The sequence below is a fragment of the Callionymus lyra genome, chromosome 2 (assembly GCF_982586985.1).
Source record: "Callionymus lyra chromosome 2, fCalLyr1.hap1.1, whole genome shotgun sequence".
NCBI classification, from domain to species: Eukaryota; Metazoa; Chordata; class Actinopteri; order Syngnathiformes; family Callionymidae; genus Callionymus; species Callionymus lyra.
In genome coordinates this window covers 39,289,796-39,312,295 of record NC_141819.1, presented here as the reverse complement: position 1 = coordinate 39,312,295, position 22,500 = coordinate 39,289,796, and the positions used below count along the sequence as shown (strand labels likewise).

The 22,500-nt window shown below is 46.2% G+C and overlaps 3 protein-coding genes across 4 annotated transcripts; all 3 read left to right on the top strand.

Moving 5' to 3' along the window:
• Positions 1-166: 166 nt before the first annotated feature.
• On the top strand, positions 167-1,754 carry c2h8orf82 (chromosome 2 C8orf82 homolog). The gene is made up of 3 exons (XM_087785129.1): positions 167-410; positions 599-647; positions 1,024-1,754. The coding sequence occupies exons 1-3, from the start codon at positions 255-257 to the stop codon at positions 1,470-1,472; spliced, it is 654 nt and encodes a 217-aa protein (XP_087641255.1). The 5' UTR covers positions 167-254; the 3' UTR covers positions 1,473-1,754.
• A 389-nt stretch (positions 1,755-2,143) lies between these two features.
• On the top strand, positions 2,144-6,835 carry naprt (nicotinate phosphoribosyltransferase). Its single transcript, XM_087785128.1, has 13 exons — positions 2,144-2,435; positions 3,437-3,564; positions 3,638-3,720; positions 4,252-4,382; positions 4,455-4,570; positions 4,631-4,827; positions 4,889-5,029; positions 5,127-5,211; positions 5,268-5,348; positions 5,955-6,057; positions 6,123-6,280; positions 6,444-6,551; positions 6,620-6,835. Exons 1-13 carry the CDS (start codon positions 2,189-2,191, stop codon positions 6,704-6,706), a joined length of 1,665 nt encoding a protein of 554 aa, XP_087641254.1. The 5' UTR covers positions 2,144-2,188; the 3' UTR covers positions 6,707-6,835.
• Positions 6,836-6,890: 55 nt separating this feature from the next.
• LOC148086952 (1-phosphatidylinositol 4,5-bisphosphate phosphodiesterase gamma-1-like) lies at positions 6,891-21,580 on the top strand. Of its 2 annotated transcripts, none has more exons than XM_087785127.1 (32): positions 6,891-7,685; positions 10,519-10,668; positions 11,317-11,410; positions 11,470-11,517; positions 11,609-11,693; positions 11,889-11,969; positions 12,102-12,136; positions 12,342-12,414; positions 12,472-12,567; positions 12,642-12,760; positions 12,915-13,000; positions 13,076-13,196; positions 13,268-13,436; positions 13,504-13,623; positions 13,683-13,787; positions 13,888-14,072; positions 14,140-14,340; positions 14,406-14,522; positions 14,583-14,766; positions 15,234-15,311; positions 16,040-16,143; positions 16,214-16,307; positions 16,517-16,583; positions 16,738-16,904; positions 17,704-17,800; positions 17,865-18,089; positions 18,746-18,891; positions 18,953-19,067; positions 19,131-19,292; positions 19,780-19,868; positions 19,930-20,114; positions 20,691-21,580. In XM_087785127.1, exons 1-32 carry the CDS (start codon positions 7,475-7,477, stop codon positions 20,749-20,751), a joined length of 3,870 nt encoding a protein of 1,289 aa, XP_087641253.1. In that variant the 5' UTR covers positions 6,891-7,474; the 3' UTR covers positions 20,752-21,580. The 2 variants fall into 2 exon arrangements, with proteins under 2 accessions (XP_087641253.1, XP_087641252.1); XM_087785126.1 differs by having other exon boundaries at positions 16,214-16,328.
• Positions 21,581-22,500: the final 920 nt, after the last annotated feature.

The window sequence follows — 22,500 nt, the reverse complement described above, 5'->3', positions numbered from 1 at the left end:
AAGGACGTTTTTATCTCTTTTTTTATCATTTCATTCAATGTGTACATTAGTGTCTTAGGCTGGTGAAGTCATCGATAAAACAGGATAACAAATAATAGCAGCTTGTAATATTAATAATATCCTGGAGCTTCCACCAGGCGGTAGCACTCGGGCTCAGTAGCTTCCGCTTCACTTCCTGGTTGTAGATGTAAACAAACTTGCGGTTACTCAATGGTGTCTCGTGTCGAAAGAGCTCCATAACTTCTTCTCCAGTCATGCTGCTGCTGTTGCTCCGGTCGTCGGCGCTGAGCTGCAGCAGACTGTCCGCCTGTCGCTTCTCCTCCACCAGAGGTGTAGCTGTCTACGTCCAGGGTCAGAGTCCAGAACCGAAAATCCGGGAGTACTTCTACTACCTGGACCACCAGGGACAGGTCTGACTCCGCTCTCTTTTTTACGTTTGGGTACAATATATGTTAGAAGTTGCTGTGCGACACAAAACAAAATGACATCATTGTTTCGCTGCAGTGGCTCAACCTAAACTATCACATCCAGAATATATAGAGTTTCAACGACTTTACGTGACATGTGGTTCTGATCAGAGTCTAACGTTGTATTCCAGCTCTTTTTGGACGACACCAAAATAAAGAACTTCGTCACCTGCTTCAAAGGTAGGACATTTATACAAATAATAAAGTTGTGAGTTAATAAATGATAATGTTGATTCATCACATTAGGGTTTGTGTCAACAAATTAGAGTTGTATGTCAACCAATTATAATTGTGTTAACAAGTGATAGTTGTGAGTCAACAAATGACATGTTGACCAACATCTGTCATTTGTTGACTCACAACTATAACTTATTGACCCGTGTGTGTAATTTGTTGACTGACAACTATCACTTTATCACCCACAAGTGACAGTTGTGGGTCAACAAATGGCATTTGTGATTAAAAAAAAAAAAAAGATAGTTGTGGGTCCACAAATTGCAGTTGTTAGTCAGTATACTTGTGTATTGTAATGTATTGTCACCACCATTTTCTGCAGATATCCAGTTTCTTGTGTTCTTCTTCAATCGTGTTCGTACCAACCAAACCGGCCGGTACCAGGACAACTTCCCCTTCCTGTCCCTTTGCGGCCGAGAACGGAACTTCCTGCGCTGCGACGACCGTCCAGTGGTCTTCACTCACCTCCTGTCTGGTCCAGACGGAGACCGTTTGTCATTCTGTGGTGGTGGTGAGAAGCTGTCGGTGCCGTTCAGGCCGGAGGCGCTGTACATGCACCCGGACTCCGGGCGTCTTTACCATCCCTCCTCTGATAGGACGGGGGGCGTCGGACTGGTGAGGTCGGCACTCTCCATTGAACTCAGTCCATCCTTCGTTTATGATGCAGCAGAAAACCAATCGGGACCCACTCATGTCATGTGGGGCGGAGCCCGGCTTCAACTGACCAATGAGCTCTCAGCCAGTTTTGCCAGTGAGGAGGGGGTTTCATGAGTGTGTGTGCATGTGCTGAAGAAGATTGTAAAAGTGTGAGTGTGTTAATAAAAATAAGTTAATAAACTAAAAATATTAGGTTCATATTTATTTGGTCGTTTGTTTCCTGTTTTGTTTTATTCTTGTGAGAACAATATTTTTGCATGTCACTTTTTTTCTTTTTTTTTCAGTCTTTGAAAAACTTTTTTTTATTTTTTTTATTTTATTTTAAATTTAATAAAATGTATGTAAAATAGAATAATACAAATATTTGCAGCCTTTTTTTTATCGTTTGTGTTTAAATTAAACTCCCAACCACTAGATGGGAGCACTAGACAGTCAAGACTTCAGAATCAATAAAGTTTTATTGCCAGTGTTTGTTGTGATTGTATTACAAAATATATAAAAATAAATAATATGAATGAAATAATAAAATAAACACAATGAATTTAATAAAAAATAATAGACATTACCATTAAATTCCTTTAGTCATGCAGTCTTTTAATCAAGGTCTTAGACAACACGATAAATGTATCATTTTTTCTAAAATATTGAAATATTAGTAGAGGAAAAAACATCGAAAGTATTGCTTTTACTACCTCCTGTTCTGAAGGAGGCGCACCTCGTCTGTGAGGAACCTGCGTCGACGAGAGCAAGAGTGAACCACCAATGGGAGCTCGAGAGTGGATCGGGCAGGACTGACTCTGGTCCGGCAGCTCGCAGCTCCAGACGGGATCATGGCAGCGCTGGTAGGGGACGTGAACGGGGTCGTGGAGAGGTCCATTCGGGACCGAGTCCCGCCACTGCTCACCGACCTCTATCAGTTCACGATGGCTTACGCCTACTGGCGGGCAGGGCGGCACCAGGAGCCGGCCGTGTTCGAGCTGTTCTTCAGGGACAATCCGTTCTCCGGAGGCTTCTCCGTGTTCGCAGGACTGCACGACTGTCTGCTGTTCCTGCGGAGCTTCCAGCTGTCAGAGCCAGGTTAGTGTTCACTGTTTATTTAGCCTCGAGACCGCATCACGTGAACACAACTTCTCTACAACTCCCTGAAACGCAGTCACTGAAAAACGGGCTGTTCTAGTATCTGAGCGTTTATTTATGAAACTAAAAATATAGTTGAACTGAAGTTGAAGCTGAGTTTGAAGCACAGAAACAGGATACGTGTTTTATAGGTCATGAGTCAACACTAAAGGGTAATTACTTTAGATGATGTTCGTTGAGTTCACGTCACGTCTTCGAGACAAAATTACTTGACAAAAATCGAGTTTTACCGGTTCATGTGCAAATCTGAGAAAAGTAAACAATATCCGTAACAAGGCAACGAAACTAGTTAACTGTGTAAACGCTGTGCTGAGTCATCGGCACTGATATCTGAGTTACAAAACTCCTCCTTATATGTTCCTTTATCTCTAAGTGTCTCCTCCTAGTTGTTCCTTCGTCTCTGACTGTTGTTCCTTCCAGATGTTCCTTCATCTACTAATGTCTCTTTCCAGATGTTACATCATCTACAAATGCATTCTTACACCTGTCCCCTTGTTTCATAGTGTCTCCATAAGGTCTCTTTTCAGATGTTACCTCATCTCCTAAGGTCTACTTCCAGATGTCCCCCTATCTCTTTCCAGATGTTCCTACAATCATACCAACCTAAACCTGAGGTTGTTGTTGATCTCTGTGTCCAGATTATCCTACTTTGTGCCCGGCTGAAGACCCCGGGCGGGTTGTGTGTCAGTGGCGCCACTTGAGTGTTTGAAACTGACGTGACAAGATGCCCTCAAGGGTCAGCCAGCCCTGCTTGAACCTGCAGATTAGCCTCCAGTCGGGAGTTATTAGACTTGAGCTGGAACTCGTGACCGTCTCTGTTTACCAAACCTGAAGTTTCTCCTTTATGTGTTGTCCCGATGTTTCCCATGTACAAAAACACAAGATGGTTGTACCATCTCTTTTGTCCTCTGGTCCACACTGACGCTGCTCTTCTCTTCCAGATGTGGACTTCCTTCGCACTGTGCTGCCCTCGTCCACCCACCCAGACTTCTTCCAGTTCCTGCTGGACCTAGACTGTTCTGCGGTTACCGTGCGCTCCGTCCCAGAGGGCTCAGTTGTGTTCGCCCGGGTAAGCTTTCCATTCTTGTCAACTGGGGACCTCCAAGGAAAGTGAAAAGTCACACTATGACTGTGTGTCTCAGGTTCCTCTGATGGAGGTCTCTGGTCCACTGGCCATGGTTCAGCTGCTGGAGACCAGCCTGCTGTGTCTGGTCAACTATGCCAGGTGAGGGGGCGCAACAGGCACTTAAAAACATCTGAGGAGAATGGTTGTAGGAAAATAAATATATATAATGTATAGTAAAAACAATTATATTTCTTTATTTACAATTAACTTGCGAATATTCACTGTGTTTGTTAATTATTGTGTTGCAATTGAACTTCCGCCCGCTAGATGGCAGTAGTCATAATGTCCTCCGCATCTAATGTAGCCATAAAATCTTGTGAGATCTCAACGCTGACTAAGGACGAGGGGATACAGTTGACTAACAGATTTTAAAGTTGAGGTTTGGACATATTTGTCACAAAACAAATGAAAGCAGTTACGACTTCGTCAAGAGTCATGTGGTCTGTAAGTACTGCAACACCAGAGTGAAGTACTCGACAATACTACAAATGTACCCTTGTTCACACAGTGTATAGATATATTGTATTGATGTTTCTGTAGCGTGATAAGTATTACCATAATCTTGCTTATGAGGAATCTCTAGGCGGAGTTTGTGTTGGACACTTGGGTTCATATGTTCATCTCCCACAGTCTGGTCTGCAGCAATGCGGCCCGGTTCCGTCTAGCAGCTGGTCCAAAAAGGAAACTGCTGGAGATGGGTCTGCGGAGGGCTCAGGGCCCGGACGGAGGTTTGACTGCCTCACGTTACTCCTACATCGGAGGTGAGTCTGCAGCTGCAGCTGCAGCTCTGTGTGTGCAATGCGCGTTATTAAGCCCCGATTTTTGTCCTGCAGGCTTTGACCTCTCTAGCAACGTTCAGGCCGGTCTGCTGTTCGGGATCCCAGTGGCCGGCACCATCGCTCACTCCTACGTCACGTCCTTTAGCTCGCTGGACGAGGTGCAGCTGCAGGTGAGAACCGCCATCAAACCCTTACGCTCAACCGGTCTCTGACTTACTGTCTGTGATCAGACTCTGGTGCCGGCGAGCGGAGACCCTGACCCAGTGGACTTCATCTCTCTGGCGAAGGGCTGGCTGGGACGTGTGCACAAGCTCCTGGGGGGCGAGCAGGAGAAGATACATGAGGGCGAGTTTGCTGCTTTCCTGTCATACGCCATGGCGTACCCGCACAACTTCCTCCCTGTGATTGACAGCTACAGCGTAACATGGTAATAAAAAATCCGCTGTCACACCCGAAAACGACTTTGGTTCTGAACCCTGCCGTTGCAGCAGCGGACTGCTGAACTTCTGCGCCGTGGCGGCAGCTCTGTGCGAGCTCGGGTACAGTCCGGTGGGAGTGCGGCTGGACAGTGGCGACCTCTGCGGGCAGTCGGTGGAAGTGCGTCGTGTCTTCAGACTCTGCAGTGAGCAGTGAGTGAGGTGCCATGCTGCACGTCGGTATGTTTCAGCGGAGCGCGAAGTGCACGTCCTCCGCCTCTCACATTCAGAGCCGCGTTGTCGTCGACAGGTTTTCCATGTCAACATTCCTGAAGCTCACGATCGTCGGGAGCAACAACATCTCTGAGCGGAGCCTGGTGGAGCTCAACGACAAGGTGAGGAGTGACAGCTGGTTTCTTGGCGTGTTTGACCGACGCATGGATTTTTTCAGGAGAGTGAAATAGACACGGTCGGCGTCGGGACTCACCTGGTCACCTGCACCGAGCAGCCGTCGCTTGGGTGTGTTTACAAGGTCAGTCGCTTTCACAAACATCGCACACTAGCAAACCTCTTACTCACAGATGTCTCCGTCTTATAGACTCTTTATTCTCCTCATAATTGTATCGCACACTCTCGGACGCATCGCACTCTCGGGCGCATCGCACACTCTCGGGCGCATCGCACACACTCTCGGACTCATCGCACACTCTCAGGCACATCGCACACTCTCGGACGCATCACACACACTCTCAGGCACATCGCACACTCTCGGACGCATCGCACACTCTCAGACGCATCGCACACTCACGGACGCATCACACACACTCTCGGACTCATCGCACACTCTCAGACGCATCGCACACTCTCAGGCACATCGCACACTCTCGGACGCATCACACACACTCTCGGACGCATCGCACAATCTCGGACGCATCGCACACTCTCAGACACATCGCACACTCTCGGACGTATCGCACACTCTAAGGCACATAACACACTCTAAAACACAGCACACCCGCAGACATCTTACTCACACATGTTATCTTTCTCAAACTCACTACTGTCTCACACTCTGATGTGTCGTTCGGAACATCACAATGACACACTCTCCGTCTCACTCCTGATGATGGTGCCTCAGCTGGTGGAGGTCGGGGGTCAGCCCAGGATGAAGATCAGCGAGGACCCAGAGAAGAGCACCGTCCCGGGGAGGAAGAGCGTCTACAGACTAGTGGATGATGAAGGTGAGGATGAGGGTGAAGACTCGACTCCTGGAGGTGACACCGAGGTCATCAGGTCGTCTCCGCAGGTTACGTGTTCCTGGACCTGCTGAGTCTGGAGTCGGAGGCGGCGCCGGTGCCGGGCCGTCCTCTTTCCTGCTTCCCCCTCGGCTCGGACCAAGGCGTTGCCACGGTTACGCCGGCTGAGGTCACATGTCTACGAGAGGAAGTTTTCTCCAGAGGTCAGGTGAGTCCACCAGACGATCTGAGGATGTGTCGCAGTCGCAAACAAACATGTCCATCTATAGACTCGCAAGTATTAATCCACACTGATGTTTCGACTTGAGTGTTTTAAGAGTCGCTCTTGGATTGGCGTTGTTAGCTTGATGCCGGCGCCCTCTTGTGTCCAGGTGACGCAGCCTCCATGCAGCAGTGCTGAGAGTCGCGCCAGAGTCCAGAACTCTCTGCAGGGTCTCCACCCGCGACACAAGCGGCTGCAGGACTCCGGCTCCTACACGGTGAGTCGGACCTGACCCATCTTTTTTTCAAAAGAACCTGTTGCTCATCCCCTCCACCCTCCCACCAGGTAGCGCTGTCGGTCCAACTCCACGAGCTGGTCCGCGAGCTGACGAGAGGAAGCTCCAGACACAAGAACTTCCTGTTGGCCAACTAAAGACAGTCAAGTGTTCTGATCCGGTTTGTCTGCCTGCAGAGACCGAGCATGTGACATTCCTGAGCCAGAGGGGACATGAGTGTGACATGATTATTATATTTTAGTTCATTAAAACCAACTGTTGCTCTACTTTCGTCCGCTGGTGTTTCTTTCCTCAGTACCTGTTTCCATATCCATATGAGTCACCATCTTGTCCATCAATCACTGTCTCTCAGCAGCCACTCTAGTCTGTGTGTCTCTCTCTGTGGGCGTCAACTCTGACCTCCACTCAGGGTCAGACTCCGGCTGTCTCGGCTGCAGATCTCCTGGACGGCCGCGGGAGTCGCTCTGCTCCCTTCGGTGCTGGTTCTGGGCGGGTTCGGTTCTGCTCCCACATGTAAACTTCTGGAGAGAAGAAAACCGGATCAAGCCTTTCCGGCTGCTCGCTCCAATTTCCTCTGCGGCGAGGCGGTCCGTCGGGTGGACGAGACTCCTCACCGAAGCTCTGCAGGAGTGGCTCCGGTTTCGTTTTTGCTCCTCGGGGTCCGAACCTTTTGTTTCTCTCGACCCGACGCTCGTTCGGAGCCTGCGAATGTTGAACTTTCTGACCGCACCTGGAGTTCTGCTGTCGTGGACTGAGACTCGCGCGTGAAAGTTCGGTTCGGCTGCTGCGTTTTCCAGCAGCATCTGGAAATGATAAGCGGGTCCTCTGAGACCTCCTGGTGCTGATGTCTTTAGCGGGTGTTCCGCTGCAGAACTGGACCGTCCGGGACTGAAAGAGCCGCAGGTATGTGTGCAGCCCGCTTCAACAACGGCTGTGCGGCGGAACCGAGCCGGACCGAGCCGGGCCCGGAGCTCCTCCGCGGTCTGGAGCTCGGTACCGTGATGACCGTCTTCTACCAGAAGAAGTCGCAGCGTCCAGAGCGGAGGACGGTTCGGGTCCGACCGGACAGCAGGCAGCTGGTGTGGAGCAGAGGTCCCGGCAAGCCCGAGGGCGAGAGTGAGTACAGTCGTTACCATGGTAACCAGAAAGGGTATTAAAACAAAAAAAAAGTTTCCTTCATCTCTCGTGCAGGAGAAGAGTCGGATCAGTCCAACTCACTCGTTACATGATAACAACCCGCGAGTCACAGATACAATGACCGCTAGACGGCGCCATCGCCCTGCATCGACTCTCGTCAACAACGAGAAGAACTGACTGAGTCTCTCAGTCCAGACAACTTTTTTACGAGTCACTGTTAAGTGATTAACTTTTATCTTCTGGCTCAGCTCTTTCTTCACCGCCACAGACAGAGTCATGACGAGAGATCAATCACCTTTACTCTTGAAACTCCCAAGAGCTCATCTTCAACATGGTCTCAGACTATGAGGAGCTGATCCTCTGCTCACCCGTCTCTCTCTTCTGCTCACCCGTCTCTCTCTTCTGCTCACCCGTCTCTCTCTTCTGCTCACCCGTCTCGCTCTTCTGCTCACCCGTCTCTCTCTCTCTCTTCTGCTCACCCGTCTCGCTCTTCTGTTCACCCGTCTCTCTCTCTTCTGCTCACCCGTCTCGCTCTTCTGTTCACCCGTCTCTCGCTCTTCTGCTCACCCGTCTCGCTCTTCTGCTCACCCGTCTCTCTCTCTTCTGCTCACCCGTCTCTCTCTTCTGCTCACCCGTCTCTCTCTTCTGCTCACGCGTCTCTCTCTTCTGCTCACCCGTCTCTCTCTCTTCTGTTCACCCGTCTCTCTCTCTTCTGTTCAGCCGTCTCTCTCTTCTGTTCACCCGTCTCTCTCTCTTCTGTTCACCCGTCTCTCTCTCCTGTTCACCCGTCTCTCTCTCCTGTTCACCCGTCTCTCTCTTCTGTTCTCTCTCTCTTCTGTCTCTCTCTTCTGTTCACCCATGTCTCTCTTCTGCTCACCCGTCTCTCTCTTGTGTTCACCCGTCTCTCTCTTCTGCTCATCCGTCTCTCTCTTCTGTTCTCTCTCTCTTCTGTCTCTCTTCTGCTCACCCGTCTCTCTCTCTACTGTTCACCCGTCTCTCTCTTCTGTTCACCCGTCCCTCTCTTCTGTTTACCCGTCTCTCTCTCTCCTGTTCACCCGTCTCTCTCTCCTGTTCAACCGTCTCTCTCTCCTGTTCTCTCTCTTCTGTCTCTCTCTTGTGTTCACCCATGTCTCTCTTCTGCTCACCCGTCTCTCTCTTGTGTTCACCCGTCTCTCTCTTCTGTTCACCCGTCTCTCTCTTCGGTTCACCCGTCTCTCTCTTCTGTTCACCCGTCTCTGTCTCCTGTTCACCCGTCTCTCTCTCCTGCTCACCCATCTCTCTCTCTACTGTTCACCCGTCTCTCTCTTCTGTTCACCCGTCTCTCTCTTCGGTTCACCCGTCTCTCTCTTCTGTTCACCCGTCTCTCTCTCTCCTGTTCACCCGTCTCTCTCTCCTGTTCACCCGTCTCTCTCTCCTGTTCACCCGTCTCTCTCTCCTTTTCACCCGTCTCTCTCTCCTGTTCTCTCTCTCTTCTGTCTCTCTCTTGTGTTCACCCATGTCTCTCTTCTGCTCACCCGTCTCTCTCTTGTGTTCACCCGTCTCTCTCTTCTGCTCACCCGTCTCTCTCTTCTTTTCTCTCTCTCTTCTGTCTCTCTCTTCTGTTCACCCATGTCTCTCTTCTGCTCACCCGTCTCTCTCTTGTGTTCACCCGTCTCTCTCTTCGGTTTACCCGTCTCTCTCTCTCCTGTTCACCCATCTCTCTCTCCTGTTCACCCGTCTCTCTCTCCTGTTCACCCGTCTCTCTCTCCTGTTCACCCGTCTCTCTCTCCTGTTCACCCGTCTTTCTCTCCTGTTCACCCGTCTCTCTCTCCTGTTCACCCGTCTCTCTCTTCTGTTCACCCGTCTCTCTCTTCGGTTCACCCGTCTCTCTCTTCTGCTCACCCGTCTCTCTTTTCTGCTCACCCGTCTCTCTCTACTGCTCACCCGTCTCTCTCTTGTGTTCACCCGTATCTCTTATGCTCACCCATCTCTCTCTTTTCTGCCCAACTATCTCTCTCTCTTCTGCCAACTTGTGTCTCTCTTTTCTGCTCAGCTGCCTCTCTCTCTTCCACCCACCTGTCTCTCTCTCTTCTGCTCACCAGTCTCTCCATCTTTTCTTGTCAACTGTCTCTCTCTCTCTTCTGCTCAACTCTCTCTGTCCCTCTTCTGCTGCTACTTACCTGTCTCTCTTTTATTTGTGTGCTACTTACTTTTCCCCCCTTTCAAACTATTACTTAGCAGGAGCTCCACCCTGAGTATCTTGTGGATGAATGAGATGAAGGCTAATTTCAGCTGGTTGTGTCAATGAACTTTAACCTCTGGTACATTTGAATTCCCTGCTCTTTCATAACACACACACAAACATTGAAACACACATGATCAGCTGATTGATGAGAGAGAAACAAGCGGACAGGAAGTCCATCGTTATCAGGGAGAGTCACTTCCTGTCTGTGAGGACAAACAAGGATGACATTCCGAAGTCTAAATTAAAAAGTGAGAAAATAGATTTGACTAACATCATTTATTTTGCTTTAATGAGAAGAGTAATTAGTGCGGATGGTCTTCAGATGCCTACAGGAAGTGATGATGCACTTCCTGTTGGTATCACAGGTTACATGACAAATGTAATAGATTAAACACATTTAAGAAATTAAATGAATTATCTTCAAATAAAAGTTTATTGAGGTTCTTATTTCACAGCTAAATATTTAAGCATCTCTGGTTCACATCGTCACGACAATTGTTTACTTAATAATTATTACTCAACATTATTTCCCCCCGTAACCGTACCTACAATGTCTCACCACTGGGGGTCTTCTCCATCTCTCCTTAGTCGACATCCGAGAGATCCGGGAGCTGCGTTCTGGGAAGAATTCTCGAGACTTTGAGAAGTACCCGGAGGAGACTCGTAAGCTGGACTCCAACCACTGCTTCACCGTCCTGTATGGGCTGGAGTTCCGTCTGCGGACGCTCAGCCTCGCAGGTGTATATGTGTGTTTTTTTTATTTAATGTGTGTGAGTCTGTGTAGTAATGTATGTAATCTGTTTGTGTATGTATAATTAGGTATGTCAGTATCAGTGTGTGTAATGTGTGTGTTTATAATATTGTATTTGTGTGTATGTGTTATTTGTGTGTGGGTGTGTGACATAGAGAGTGTGTGTGTTTGAATGTGTGCGTTTGTAATACTGTATCTGTGTGTGTATGTGTTTGTTTGTCTGTGTGTGAGATAGAGAGTGTCTGTGCCCTTAATACTGTATCTCTGTGTGTAATGTATGTGCAATTTGTGTTTCTGTATGAGTAAAGGAGAGAGAGAGTGTGTATGTAAGTGTTCCATTTACAAATGTATAGATGTGTGTGTAATATGTGTGTGTGCTCGTGTGTGTGCATAGAGATGTGTGAAAAATAAGTTGAATGCTTTTTGAACCTGTAATTTACGTGTGTGTAATTTGTTTTTATTTTATTTGTTCCTGTGTGTGTCTGTAACTGTTTCAGAAACAGTAAGTGTGTGTCTAATTTGTGTGCATGTGCACATGTTGTGTGTGTGAGTCTGTTTGTGAGTGCATAAAGTTGTGTTTGGTAAAAAAAAAGATGTAGAGTATTTTTTTAAACCCTTCCGATTTTTGTGTGCAGCCTTCAGTGAAGACGAGGTCCACATGTGGACAACTGGACTGACGTGGCTTATGAACGACACTCAGAAATCTCCTGCTCCTCTGCAGATAGAAAGGTGTTTGTGTGCGTTTGTGTGCCCATGTCCATGCTTAACGTTCACTTGTGTGTTTGCAGATGGTTGATGAAGCAATTTGACTCAATGGACCGGAACCATGAAGGCAGGTGAGTGGGTTGAAGCTGCAGACAGACTCACTCCAGAGACTGACACACAAACGCCTCTGACTGACACACACTCGTCTGTGATGTGTTCTAGCATCTCGGTGAAGGAGGTGAAGACTCTTCTCCCTCAGATCAACTTCAGAGTTCCCAACACCAGATTCCTCAAAGAAAAGCTTCAGGTCAAGATGACTCACTTGTGTTGTCGGTGTGACAAGTTGTGTACGTGAAGCAACTCTGATGTGTTATCATCACATTTTAGTAGACATCACATACTGTATCTCGCATCATGAACTTGAGATTTGTGTATGTGTGATTGTTGGTTGCTTGATTAACAGATAGTTGACTCAGTGGTTTTCGTTTTTGTTGGTTCACAGGAAGTGGAGGCACGCAGCCAACTGACGTTTGCTAATGTCGCACAACTTTACCGAACGCTCATGTTCGACACACAGCGGACTGTAAGTGTCAAAAAACATTATCATCTCAGCAACAACAATTTCCACTTTTCTCACCTTCCATTCTCCTTTTCTCTCACTCTCTGACCTCATCTTGGCCCTATGGGTTCATCACTTCTCCCTATTTGTCCTTAGATCATCGAGCAGCTGGATCTTTCCTTCCCCCTCAGGTAAGTCTCCTGGTGACAGTCAAGTTTCACAGAGATGTAACACAACCCTCACAGCTGTACACAACAAAGGTACACGCTGCATAGATATAACACTTTCACAAAACACATAAAAATATTAAACACAAGAACAAACACAGAAACAAGGATGAAATACTCTTAAAGACACACACACACCTGGTGAAGGGTCATCTTTGTGGTGTCGTAGGAATGTGGACCGACCAGAACTCTGTCAAGTGTCCCTTTACGACTTCCAGAAGTTTCTCCAAATGGACCAGAAGGTGAGGAGAGACTCTGAGTTGCTCCCGAACGAGCAATATAACACTGTTGTGTTGCAGGAGTCCTGGGCTTCGGACCTGAGTCGGGTCAGAGAGTTTCTGCTGGACTACATGAGAATCGGATCGCAGCCAGAACCGGCCCTGCAGCTGGATGAGGTGAGAGGGGGAAGAAAAAACTATGGTCTGGCCTGAAGGGGGCGCCCTTACAATATGGCTTCGTGTCATTGCAGTTCCTGACGTTCCTGTTCTCCAGAGAGAACTCACTGCTGGATCCTTGTCGGACCGCGCTGGACTCTGAAGACATGAAACGGCCGCTGTCCCAGTACTGGATCTCTTCCTCACACAACACGTATGTCCTCTGAGGATGATGATGTCATCACCTACAGCTTCATAAAAATACCCCAAGGGTCTCTCTAAGGTCACGTTAAACTTAACCGTTTTCAAAGATGCAGGTTCATTTTTCAGTTGTCATGTTGTCTCTTTAACAAACGATTCTGTCTCAGCTACCTGACCGGGGACCAGTTCTCCAGCGAGTCCTCTCTGGAGGCCTATGCTCGCTGTCTGAGGATGGGCTGTCGCTGCATTGAGTGTGAGCTCCTCGTCCGCCGTACTTGCCAACAAACCCTTCTCAGCTCCAGATATGTTTGACTTGTTCTGATTGCAGTGGACTGCTGGGACGGCCCTGATGACCTGCCGATCATCTACCACGGGCACACGCTTACCTCCAAAATCAAGTTCCTAGACGTTCTACACACGATCAGGGACCACGCTTTTGTCACCTCAGAGTAGGTGGAGCTCTGCTGCTGCTGCAGTCCAGCACAGCAGCTCCAAAATGGCGGCTCTTTTGTGTCCTCAGCTACCCGGTGATTCTGTCCATAGAGGACCACTGCAGCGTGTTGCAGCAGAGGAACATGGCGTCGCTATTCCGAAAAGTCTTTGCTGATCTCCTTCTCACCAAGAGTGTCGACAGTAACGCAGACGAGCTGCCGTCTCCTCTGCAGCTTCGCAGGAAGATCCTCATTAAGGTTTTGTGATGTTGCCTACCACAAGAGAGGTGGAAAGTTTAAAAGACATCTGTCCCTTCCATCACAGCACAAGAAGCTGGTGGAGGGAACATCTTATGAGGACTTGGCAGCAGCTAGCTACTCGGAGAACGACATCAGCAACTCTCTGAAGAACGGAATCCTCTACCTAGAAGATCCAGTGGACCACGTGAGTCTACTGCCGTTTTCTCTTAAAGACAATTGACCGAAGAATTGGTTTCCAAACAGGCATGGACGCCGCACTACTTCGTCCTCACCAGTAACAAAATCTACTATTCCGAGGAAACGTCTCGCTACCAGACAGCAGATGAAGAGGACGATGAAGACACAGAGGTCAGAATCCAATCAGTCAATAAGTGTCTTCTTTTTGGTTAACTATACCACCTGAACGAAACAAAACTGAAAGATGGCCGCAACATCACACTTGTTCCAGGAAGGCAACAACAACCAGCTGCACTGCGGTGAGCGCTGGTTCCACAGGAAGCTCGGTGGAGGTCGTGACGGACGACAGGTGGCAGAGAAGCTGCTGCAGGACTACTGCGAGGGAAACGCCAAAGAAGGCACCTTCCTGGTGCGAGAGAGCGATACCTTTGTGGGCGACTTCACGCTCACTTTCTGGTCAGTGCTCGACTTGCTAGCCCGGAGAGACTTGGATATTAGTGTTGAAGTCTCTCCTTCTCGACAGGCGTTCTGGGCGAGTCCAGCACTGTAGGATTCACTCGCGACAGGAGGCCGGAGCCGCCCACTACTTCCTGACTGACAACCTGATGTTTGACAGCCTGTACAGACTCGTGTGCCACTACAGGAACACACCACTTCGCTGCAACGAGTTTGAGATGAGACTTGGGAGTCCAGTGCCGCAACCCAACGCTCACGAGAACCGCGAGTGAGAAACCGGGGTTTTCTTTAATTCGACTGTTGGAATCTTAACCATTCTCTGGACTCTTTCAGGTGGTTCCACTTGAGTCTGTCCCGCATACAGGCGGAACACATGCTGATGAGGGTTCCCAGGGATGGAGCGTTTCTGCTTCGCAAGCGCAGCGGCAACTCCTATGCCATCTCCTTCAGGTACTCCACTCTGCCTGTCTGCACGCTTGTTCGCTCGTGTTCATGTGTTATCGTGTCCAGGGCGGAAGGGAAGATCAAGCACTGCCGTATCCAGCAGGAAGGGCAACTCTTCATGTTGGGCAGCTCCGCAGAGTTTGAGAGTCTGGTGGACCTCGTCAGCTACTACGAGAAACATCCCATTTATCGGCAGATGAAGCTGCGATATGCAATAAACGAAAACACCTTGGACCAAATGGGAACCACGGTAGATCGCCCTTTGCTGCATGTGACAGAGTTTGACCCAGAATATGAAGTTGACAGGTTTTAGTTGTCGAGAACAGTTGTTTCCAAACATCCCCATACCAAGGCCCCCTAAACCCCATTTGCCTTTGTTAAGCATTTAGTGCAATCTGGGCCTTTTTTCTGAATGTCTCTAAAGCCTTACTTGATGTATGCTGCCTCATATTTTCAAATTTTGGATGGCATTGAGATCTTAGCTTTTTAAGCAGTGCTTACTAGATAACTACAAGTTACTAACAGGCACAAACAGGCATTTTGACTTGGAATATGACATTGTCACAGGGGGTGTGGTTAAGTACAACGGGAAACTTGAGAATTCAAATACAACTAGAGCTACCACTAGTCTAGAAGACTTTGATTTGAGGGTAATAGATGTGGGCAGGGCTTCAATCGGGTCAAGGATTTGAGTTTTTTTTATCTAATTCTTCACAGGAGCTGGACTATGGGGCGTTGTACGAAGTTCGCACCCCTCACTTCTATGTTGAGGCTAACAAGATGCCGGCGGCGCAAGTGAGTGTACCTGTGTCGCAGAGTAGTTACAGAACGTTGTTGTTAGGTCAAGGTTTCCCAATGATAAACGAACTTGCAAACTGTAAAATCCACAGCTTACACCTCAGCTATATCCTCGAAAATAAACATCAATAAAACAACAACAGCAAAGCTACGCTACATTTACTTCAGAAAATGAATTAAGGCTGCATCTTTGGACGTCATCAAGTTTTTTTAAAACAGATGAAGGCCAAGTGTCTCCGAAACAGGAAGCAAACAAATTTCGCCCAGACAGGAAGTAGCTAGACACTACCCAAACAGGAAGTCTCTGAAAGTTGCCCAACAGGAATACCCGGGGCAGTAATTGCAAACAAAGAGACTCACATTCACTTTGATTCGCTTTTTTTAAGTCTGTAAATATCTTCTATGGTGCACTAACATATTTTATCTTTCCGGGACATAAGACATGTTTCACGTTTCAGAAATATTGCTTTTAATATTTTATTTTGAAGTTTTGTGTAGGCCTCTCCCAGGCAAAATGTAATAAAAAAGTATATTGTGACACTGTGGAGCCTGACATCATAAGCATGTGACACATTTCAATATTCTGTACCGACACCATCTAACGATAGTGGATTTAATTGGAATAATTTCTAATGCCCTGCTAATGGCTCTAATGCTCTAACATGATAAAAGTCACCACAAGAGGACACCATTGAGCACCGACCGCTATATACATTTTCTTCCAGAGCACGGCGAGAGCTATGTACGACTACAGGGCTCAGCGGGAGGACGAACTATCTTTCCCCAAACAAGCTCTGATCCTCAAGGTGGAGCAGCAAGAAGGAGGCTGGTGAGTCCGACCCGGTCCTGGACCCAAGTCCTTCTTCTCCTGGTAGTCCATGACAAACTGCTGGTCTCAGGTGGCGCGGTGACTACGGTGGGAAGAAGCAGCTCTGGTTTCCTGCGAACTACGTAGAGGAAATTCCCAGTTCACCTGAAGTGGAGCCAGAAGAGGTTGTGACTTCTTATTTGAGTGTAAGAATCTGGGAAACACCTCTGTAACACTAATCAGAGTTGGCTTCCATGCCGGGAGGGAGCCAACATGTTACCTTTCTGTGTAGAGTTTGTGTGTTCTCCCCTTGTTAAGTGGGTGGATGTAGGGATCTGATTCCGAAGGCACCACCTGCAGATGCACGTCTCACACTGCCCTCCTCTCTCGCCAGACTCCTGAAAGCACTCCTTTGGGTTCTCTGCTCAAAGGTTCTATTGATGTCCCAACCTGCAACATTGGTAAGCATATGATTCCCTCACCCTTCACCCAGTCACCTGTGAGGGTGTAGACACGTGTCTTACCGTTGTTTTTGCACTAGTGTGACATGGACTAGAGGAGACCTCCAGGATCAGAATAGCAACTGTTTTCTCATTTTATTCTCTCTATCTCCAGCCATTCACAGTGAAGGGAAGAACTCTCGTCCCTTCGTCTTCACCATCCAATCCCAACTGTCCGCCTCTCACCCGGTCCAGACCCTGGATGTTGCTGCGGAAAGTCAGGAGGACCTCAACTGTTGGACCAGCAGCATAAGGGAGGCCACACAGTGTGCCGGTGTCCGGGTGGGTTCTACAGAAGAGTGGATTTGTCCTTTTAGAGTAGCACGTGAGACACAACTCAATGTAAAGAGTTGATCTTTGAGGAATCCAATCGTGAATGAGGTACTGTAGTTAGTCAATGCACCAATTCCGGTTCTGGGACATCTCTTGAATCAGGATAGTTGGCCAAAGTTCAGATTAGATTAGATTAGAATGCCTCTTAAACGGCTCGAAGGTGAGGTGTTCAGGGCACTGGTCGGAGATCACGGGTAAGACCCAAAACACGCTTGAGAGACCATGTCTTTCAGCTGATGTGGGAATGCACAGGATGTTTACCTTTAGTGGAACATGGAAAAACCTCTTAGATAGACAGAAAGACAGACAGATACTTTTTTGATTTTTTGTCCAGCAGGAATAACACATCCATAAAAACATATAAAATCATTCAAATTCATACATAAAAACAATTTAAAAAAAAATCAATAAATACACAAAAAAACGTGTAAAAAGACTTAAAATAAATATTTCACCAAGTAAAAATTGCATCTCGAGCATGAGGGAGAGATCTGTTGTAGCATCTTATGGCAGAAGGAACAAAGGATGTCTTAAAGCATTCCGTTCTGCAGTGCATGCAGAGAGGAGCCTGTTGCCGCTGTTGCTTGACATCCTAAAGATGTATACCAGGTCACTGTGACCCAGCTAGATGTCCAACACTCATGAAGGGTTTACTGTCAGACCAGATCTGCTAGAAACAAAAATCAACTTTGATTATTGGTTGCTGGACCTGGTCTGTGGTTCTGATGGTTTTGTTTGTCTGGTCCAGATGCAGGAAGAGAAGCAGATGGAGCGACGGAAGAAGATCGCAGTGGAACTGTCGGACCTGGTGGTCTACTGCCGACCTGTACCTTTCATTGAGGACAGTGAGTTTCCCAATCTGGCTCGCCCGCCTGTTACACGTCCTCTTTCTGACACTGCGTTTTCCAGAGATCGGAACTGAGCAGGCCTGTTACCGCGACATGTCGTCGTTCCCCGAGACCAAGGCAGAGAAGTTCACCACCCGCACGCGAGGGAAACGTTTCCTGCTGTACAACCGTCACCAGCTGTCCCGGGTTTACCCACGAGGCCAGAGACTGGACTCGTCCAACTATGACCCGCTGCCCATGTGGCTCTGTGGCTCCCAACTGCTGGCGCTAAACTTCCAGACTCCAGGTGCGTTTGTTAGCCTTTGATGACAAGATGATGATCTCGTCTCTCAAGACTCTTGTTCTGTGAATCTGCTTCTCTTTCTCTATCTATAGGTTAAACCTTTTCTTTTCCATCATCGTGTGACTTCATGATGAAAATGATTTATTTCTTAGCACTTCCGAAACTAATTTTTTCTCTTCTTTATGTGACTTCATACTGTTTTCGGTAGATTTGTACTTTTTTTTATCATTATCATTTTCATTATATCCTTCTTTCTTTTCTTTTGATCTGCTTTTTCCTTCCTGCTTTATTTTTATTTTCTTCCTTCTGTCTATTTTCCCTTTTCTTCTTTCAATTAACTATTCTCTTTCATTATTTCTTTCTTTTCCAAATTTCTTACCTTCTATTGCACTCCCTTTGTTTTTCCTTTCTTTCTTTCCTTCCTTTACGTTACACCTTCAAATCGTTTTCCTTCTTTTTTTCTTTTTCCTTATTATTTTGTACTTCTCTTTTTTTCTTAATCTACTTCCTTATTTTCAGTTTTGTTGATTATCTTTCCTTTTTATTTCTTTTCTTTCTCAATTTATTTTCTACCGTCCTTCTTTCTTATCTTCTCCATTAGCTTAATTTTTTTAACATTATTATTTCTTTCTTTCTACTCTACTCTACTCTTGTTCCAGACAAGCCCATGCAGCTGAACCAGGCCTTGTTCCAGCTGGGCAGCTTCAGCGGCTACGTTCTGCAGCCTGACGTGATGAGAGACGACAACTTTGACCCGTTTGATAAGAACTCGGTTAATTTAGGGCCAATCACCATCCAGATACAGGTGAGTGACAACTCTCTACATCCATCCAGATTGTGAAAGAATCAGACTCGTTTCCCGTCAGGTCCTGGGTGCTCGTCATCTCCCTAAAAATGGCCGCAGCATCGTTTGTCCGTTCGTGGAAGTGGAGGTCTGCGGAGCGGAATACGACTGCTGCAAGTACAAGACTGATGTTGTCGGTAAGAAGTTCAGGGGGTGAAGTTTTCCATCATGTGACCCACATTTAAATCTATGTTCTTCAGCTGATAACGGCCTGAACCCGGTCTGGCAGCAGAATCAGTTTGTCTTCGACGTCCACAACCCATCGTTTTGCTTCCTGCGCTTCAGCGTCTACGAGGAGGACATGTTCAGCGACCCAAACTTCCTGGCCCAGGCCACCTACCCGGTCCAGGTCCTGCGCACTGGTAAGTCAAAAAAGGACATAAAGGATCTTAGTGTTCAGTTTCATTTAGCATGGATGATTAACATCCACAAACATCCCACTTTTTTTGTCTTCCCTTCATTGACCAAACTCTTATGCTGTAACTTTCCAGCTTCACTGTTAACTTTTCTGTCTTCTATTAGTAAAACATATTATTTTCCTTTATTATGCCTTTTATAGAATGTTGTTAATCCTCACAACTTCTGGAACTATTTAAATTATTTTGCAATTCAGCTCTTTTTAGGTAGACTTGCATTTTCTTATCTTCTCATTATACTTCCTTCTTTCTTTCCTTTCTATCTTATTTTTCCTCCCTGCTTTTTCTTCTTTCTTATCTACTTCCATCTTTCATGCCATTATTTCTTTCCGTATGTTCAATTTTTTCCTCTTTTTATTTTATTTACCTTCTTTCATTTCCTCCCTTTGTGATGCTCAGTCTTGAGACTCACTATCTTTATGTTGGAGTGCAGGATACCGCAGCGTTCCTCTGAAGAACAGCTACAGCGAGGAGCTTGAGCTCGCGGCACTGCTGGTTCACCTGGAGATCTTCAACACGAAGGTGTGCTGATTTTTAAGAAGATTGTTGTTGGAACTTCATCAATAACGATCCTTCCACGCAGGACGAAGACGACGAGAACTTGTACACATCGATCCAGCAGCTCCGAGATCGAACCAGCGAACTCTCCAGCCGTGTGAATCTGCTGGCACACTCTGGTTCAGTGGACGTCCGGTATCAGCAGAGTCTGGAGGAGCTCAGGGTCGCACAGGATCAGCTGACCCAGCTGGTGGAGACTCGGAACCACAGGTACTACACACGCACACATAAAGTCACACATAACTATTCAAAATCTTAATAACATACGAGTAAGCTTGTGTATTGGCAAGAATTTCGTACATATCATGATCCAGCACCTTTTTGGACTGTATCATCTTGTCCTCAGTCATTTCCGAGATCTTACAGGATTTCATTGTTCCTTTAGCTCCGGAGGATGTAATGACACTCGTGACACGGGTCACTGCCCTCTTTGGTCAACGGACACACTCTGACACACAAGTCAACCCACAAATCTCTCTTTGCGCTTGATGGAGTCTATGGACTCCTTCAAGAAACATCTTAAGACATTTTTATTTGTGAAGGTTTTTCCTCGATTCTCTGAGACTCCTGTGTGGTTCTCGGTGTTATCTTGACCTTTTAAGTATATATTTTATTGAGTATTGGTTTGATTGGTTAAGCGCTTTGTGACCCTGGTCTGGAAAAGCGCTCTATAAATATAAATTACTTTACTTTACACTCTTGTTTGTATACACAAATAAACTTGCTCACTGTCAGAAAAAAAGCACTCAAGAAAGTGACACAGATTCGTACACGTGTTGTTTTCAGGCTGATGGAGAAGAAGAGGAGAGAGAGACTCCGCCAGCAGGTGGCAGCGAAGCGCAGCTGATACCACCAGTGTCCACCAGTGGCCGCTGCTGTCTGCAAGAGACAAGCTGCTTCAGTAAACTAACGGGGCTTCACAACAAAGTCAGGGGAAAATCCTCATGACCACATTTCAGGGGACTCAGTGACCTCTACGTGACCTTCAGCAGTGACGCCTCACACCACAGCCTGATACAACAGTGAAGCTCATCTCATTGGAGACAAGGAGAAAATGACATCATGGCAATTGTGGTCAAAATCAGTGTTTACAGAGAAAATTTAGAATGAAAGAAAAACATGTTTTTTTTTCAGTAGTCCATGTCAATGGTTGCTATGACAACCCTACACCATCTCTAATTTGTCTGTACTTGTGTTACCTCTTCTACTGCCACCTTAAACAAAAGAATGTTACAATGAAAACATAAAATTATTATTTTTATATTTTAGGTAAATCTGTGGCGACGACTCATGTTTAATAAGTTGAAGCGAACGTTAAGAGGTGGTGGATGAGTAAGAGTAATGTGTTATTACCAAAAGAAATCAAGTAGTTGTGAAGTGTAGCAGGACTTTGGTTTTTGGATGTTTAATCACTCTATTTTGTCAGATAGAGGGAACCAAATATTAAAATGGAAATGTTATTAGATGTTTTTTTTCAAGTTGAAGTTTAGTACGTTTTCTCTGCAAAGGTGAGTTAACTTGCTCATTAAGGCGAGAATCCAAGTACAACAATTCTCTTAAAAGTTCAGGCAGATGTTTCTTGGGAAGTGGGACGTCTTAAAAGTATGTTTTCAAGTTAAGTGAAGTTTAATCTTCATTTTCAGTTTTTTTATATAAATAAAAGACAATAATGTTTATTGGCGGTGTGCTTCTTCATAATCATTTATTTTAAAGTTGAAAAAAATGAATTAAAAAGGTTGTTTTTGTTTTCTAAAAACTAATATTTAAGTGAAATCAGGACTTTCTGAGTGAAATTAACTATTTATTATATTTAAAAAATAACATGTAATTAAGCTTACTGTATTGTAGTTACTTGTCAAGAAGAAAAAAATATATATTTATATAAAAATAAAAATAAAACCTTTCCTGAAGGAACTGTATGTCAACAGGACATTAAGGCGTTCATCCAGAACACCCCTGATCCAATCGCAATTGAAATTGAGAGTAATACAGACGAGAACATGACGTTTCAAGAAACGTTATACCCGTAGAATATTATTTAATTAAATGTATTTTATTTTATTTTTATCACTCATTATTTATATTCCATTTGTGTTAATGTCTCTTACTTTATTTGTCTCTTTTAATTTCATTTGTATTATCTAATTTTCTTTCTGTAATTACATCATGAAAAAAGAAATGATCCACAGTGCTTTATCTTGCATTGAGGTAACGTTTTGTTCATGATTTGTGACCCTCGGGCGACCATGTGACATGTTTTTATTTTTAATTTGTGCTCGTCAAAATTCAACAAAGCGTTTTAATTCAACGGTGATTCACTGTCATGACAGTGACAAGTGCAGTGTTGTGCTTCTAAAAAGCTACTGAAATATACAATGTTTTCTCATTCATACATTCGTCTCAGGTAGAGCCTGGGATGACGCTCTTCAGCTCACGGCACCGTGGTGCGTTTATGACTCCTCGGAAATGTGCTGTCGCGTTTCGTCAGTTTTCAACAACCACGCTTCATTAACATGTAAAATACTGGTTCCGTAAACAAGGGGCTGCTGTGACCCTGGACACAAGACTTATGAACGACGACGTCATCGAAAATACA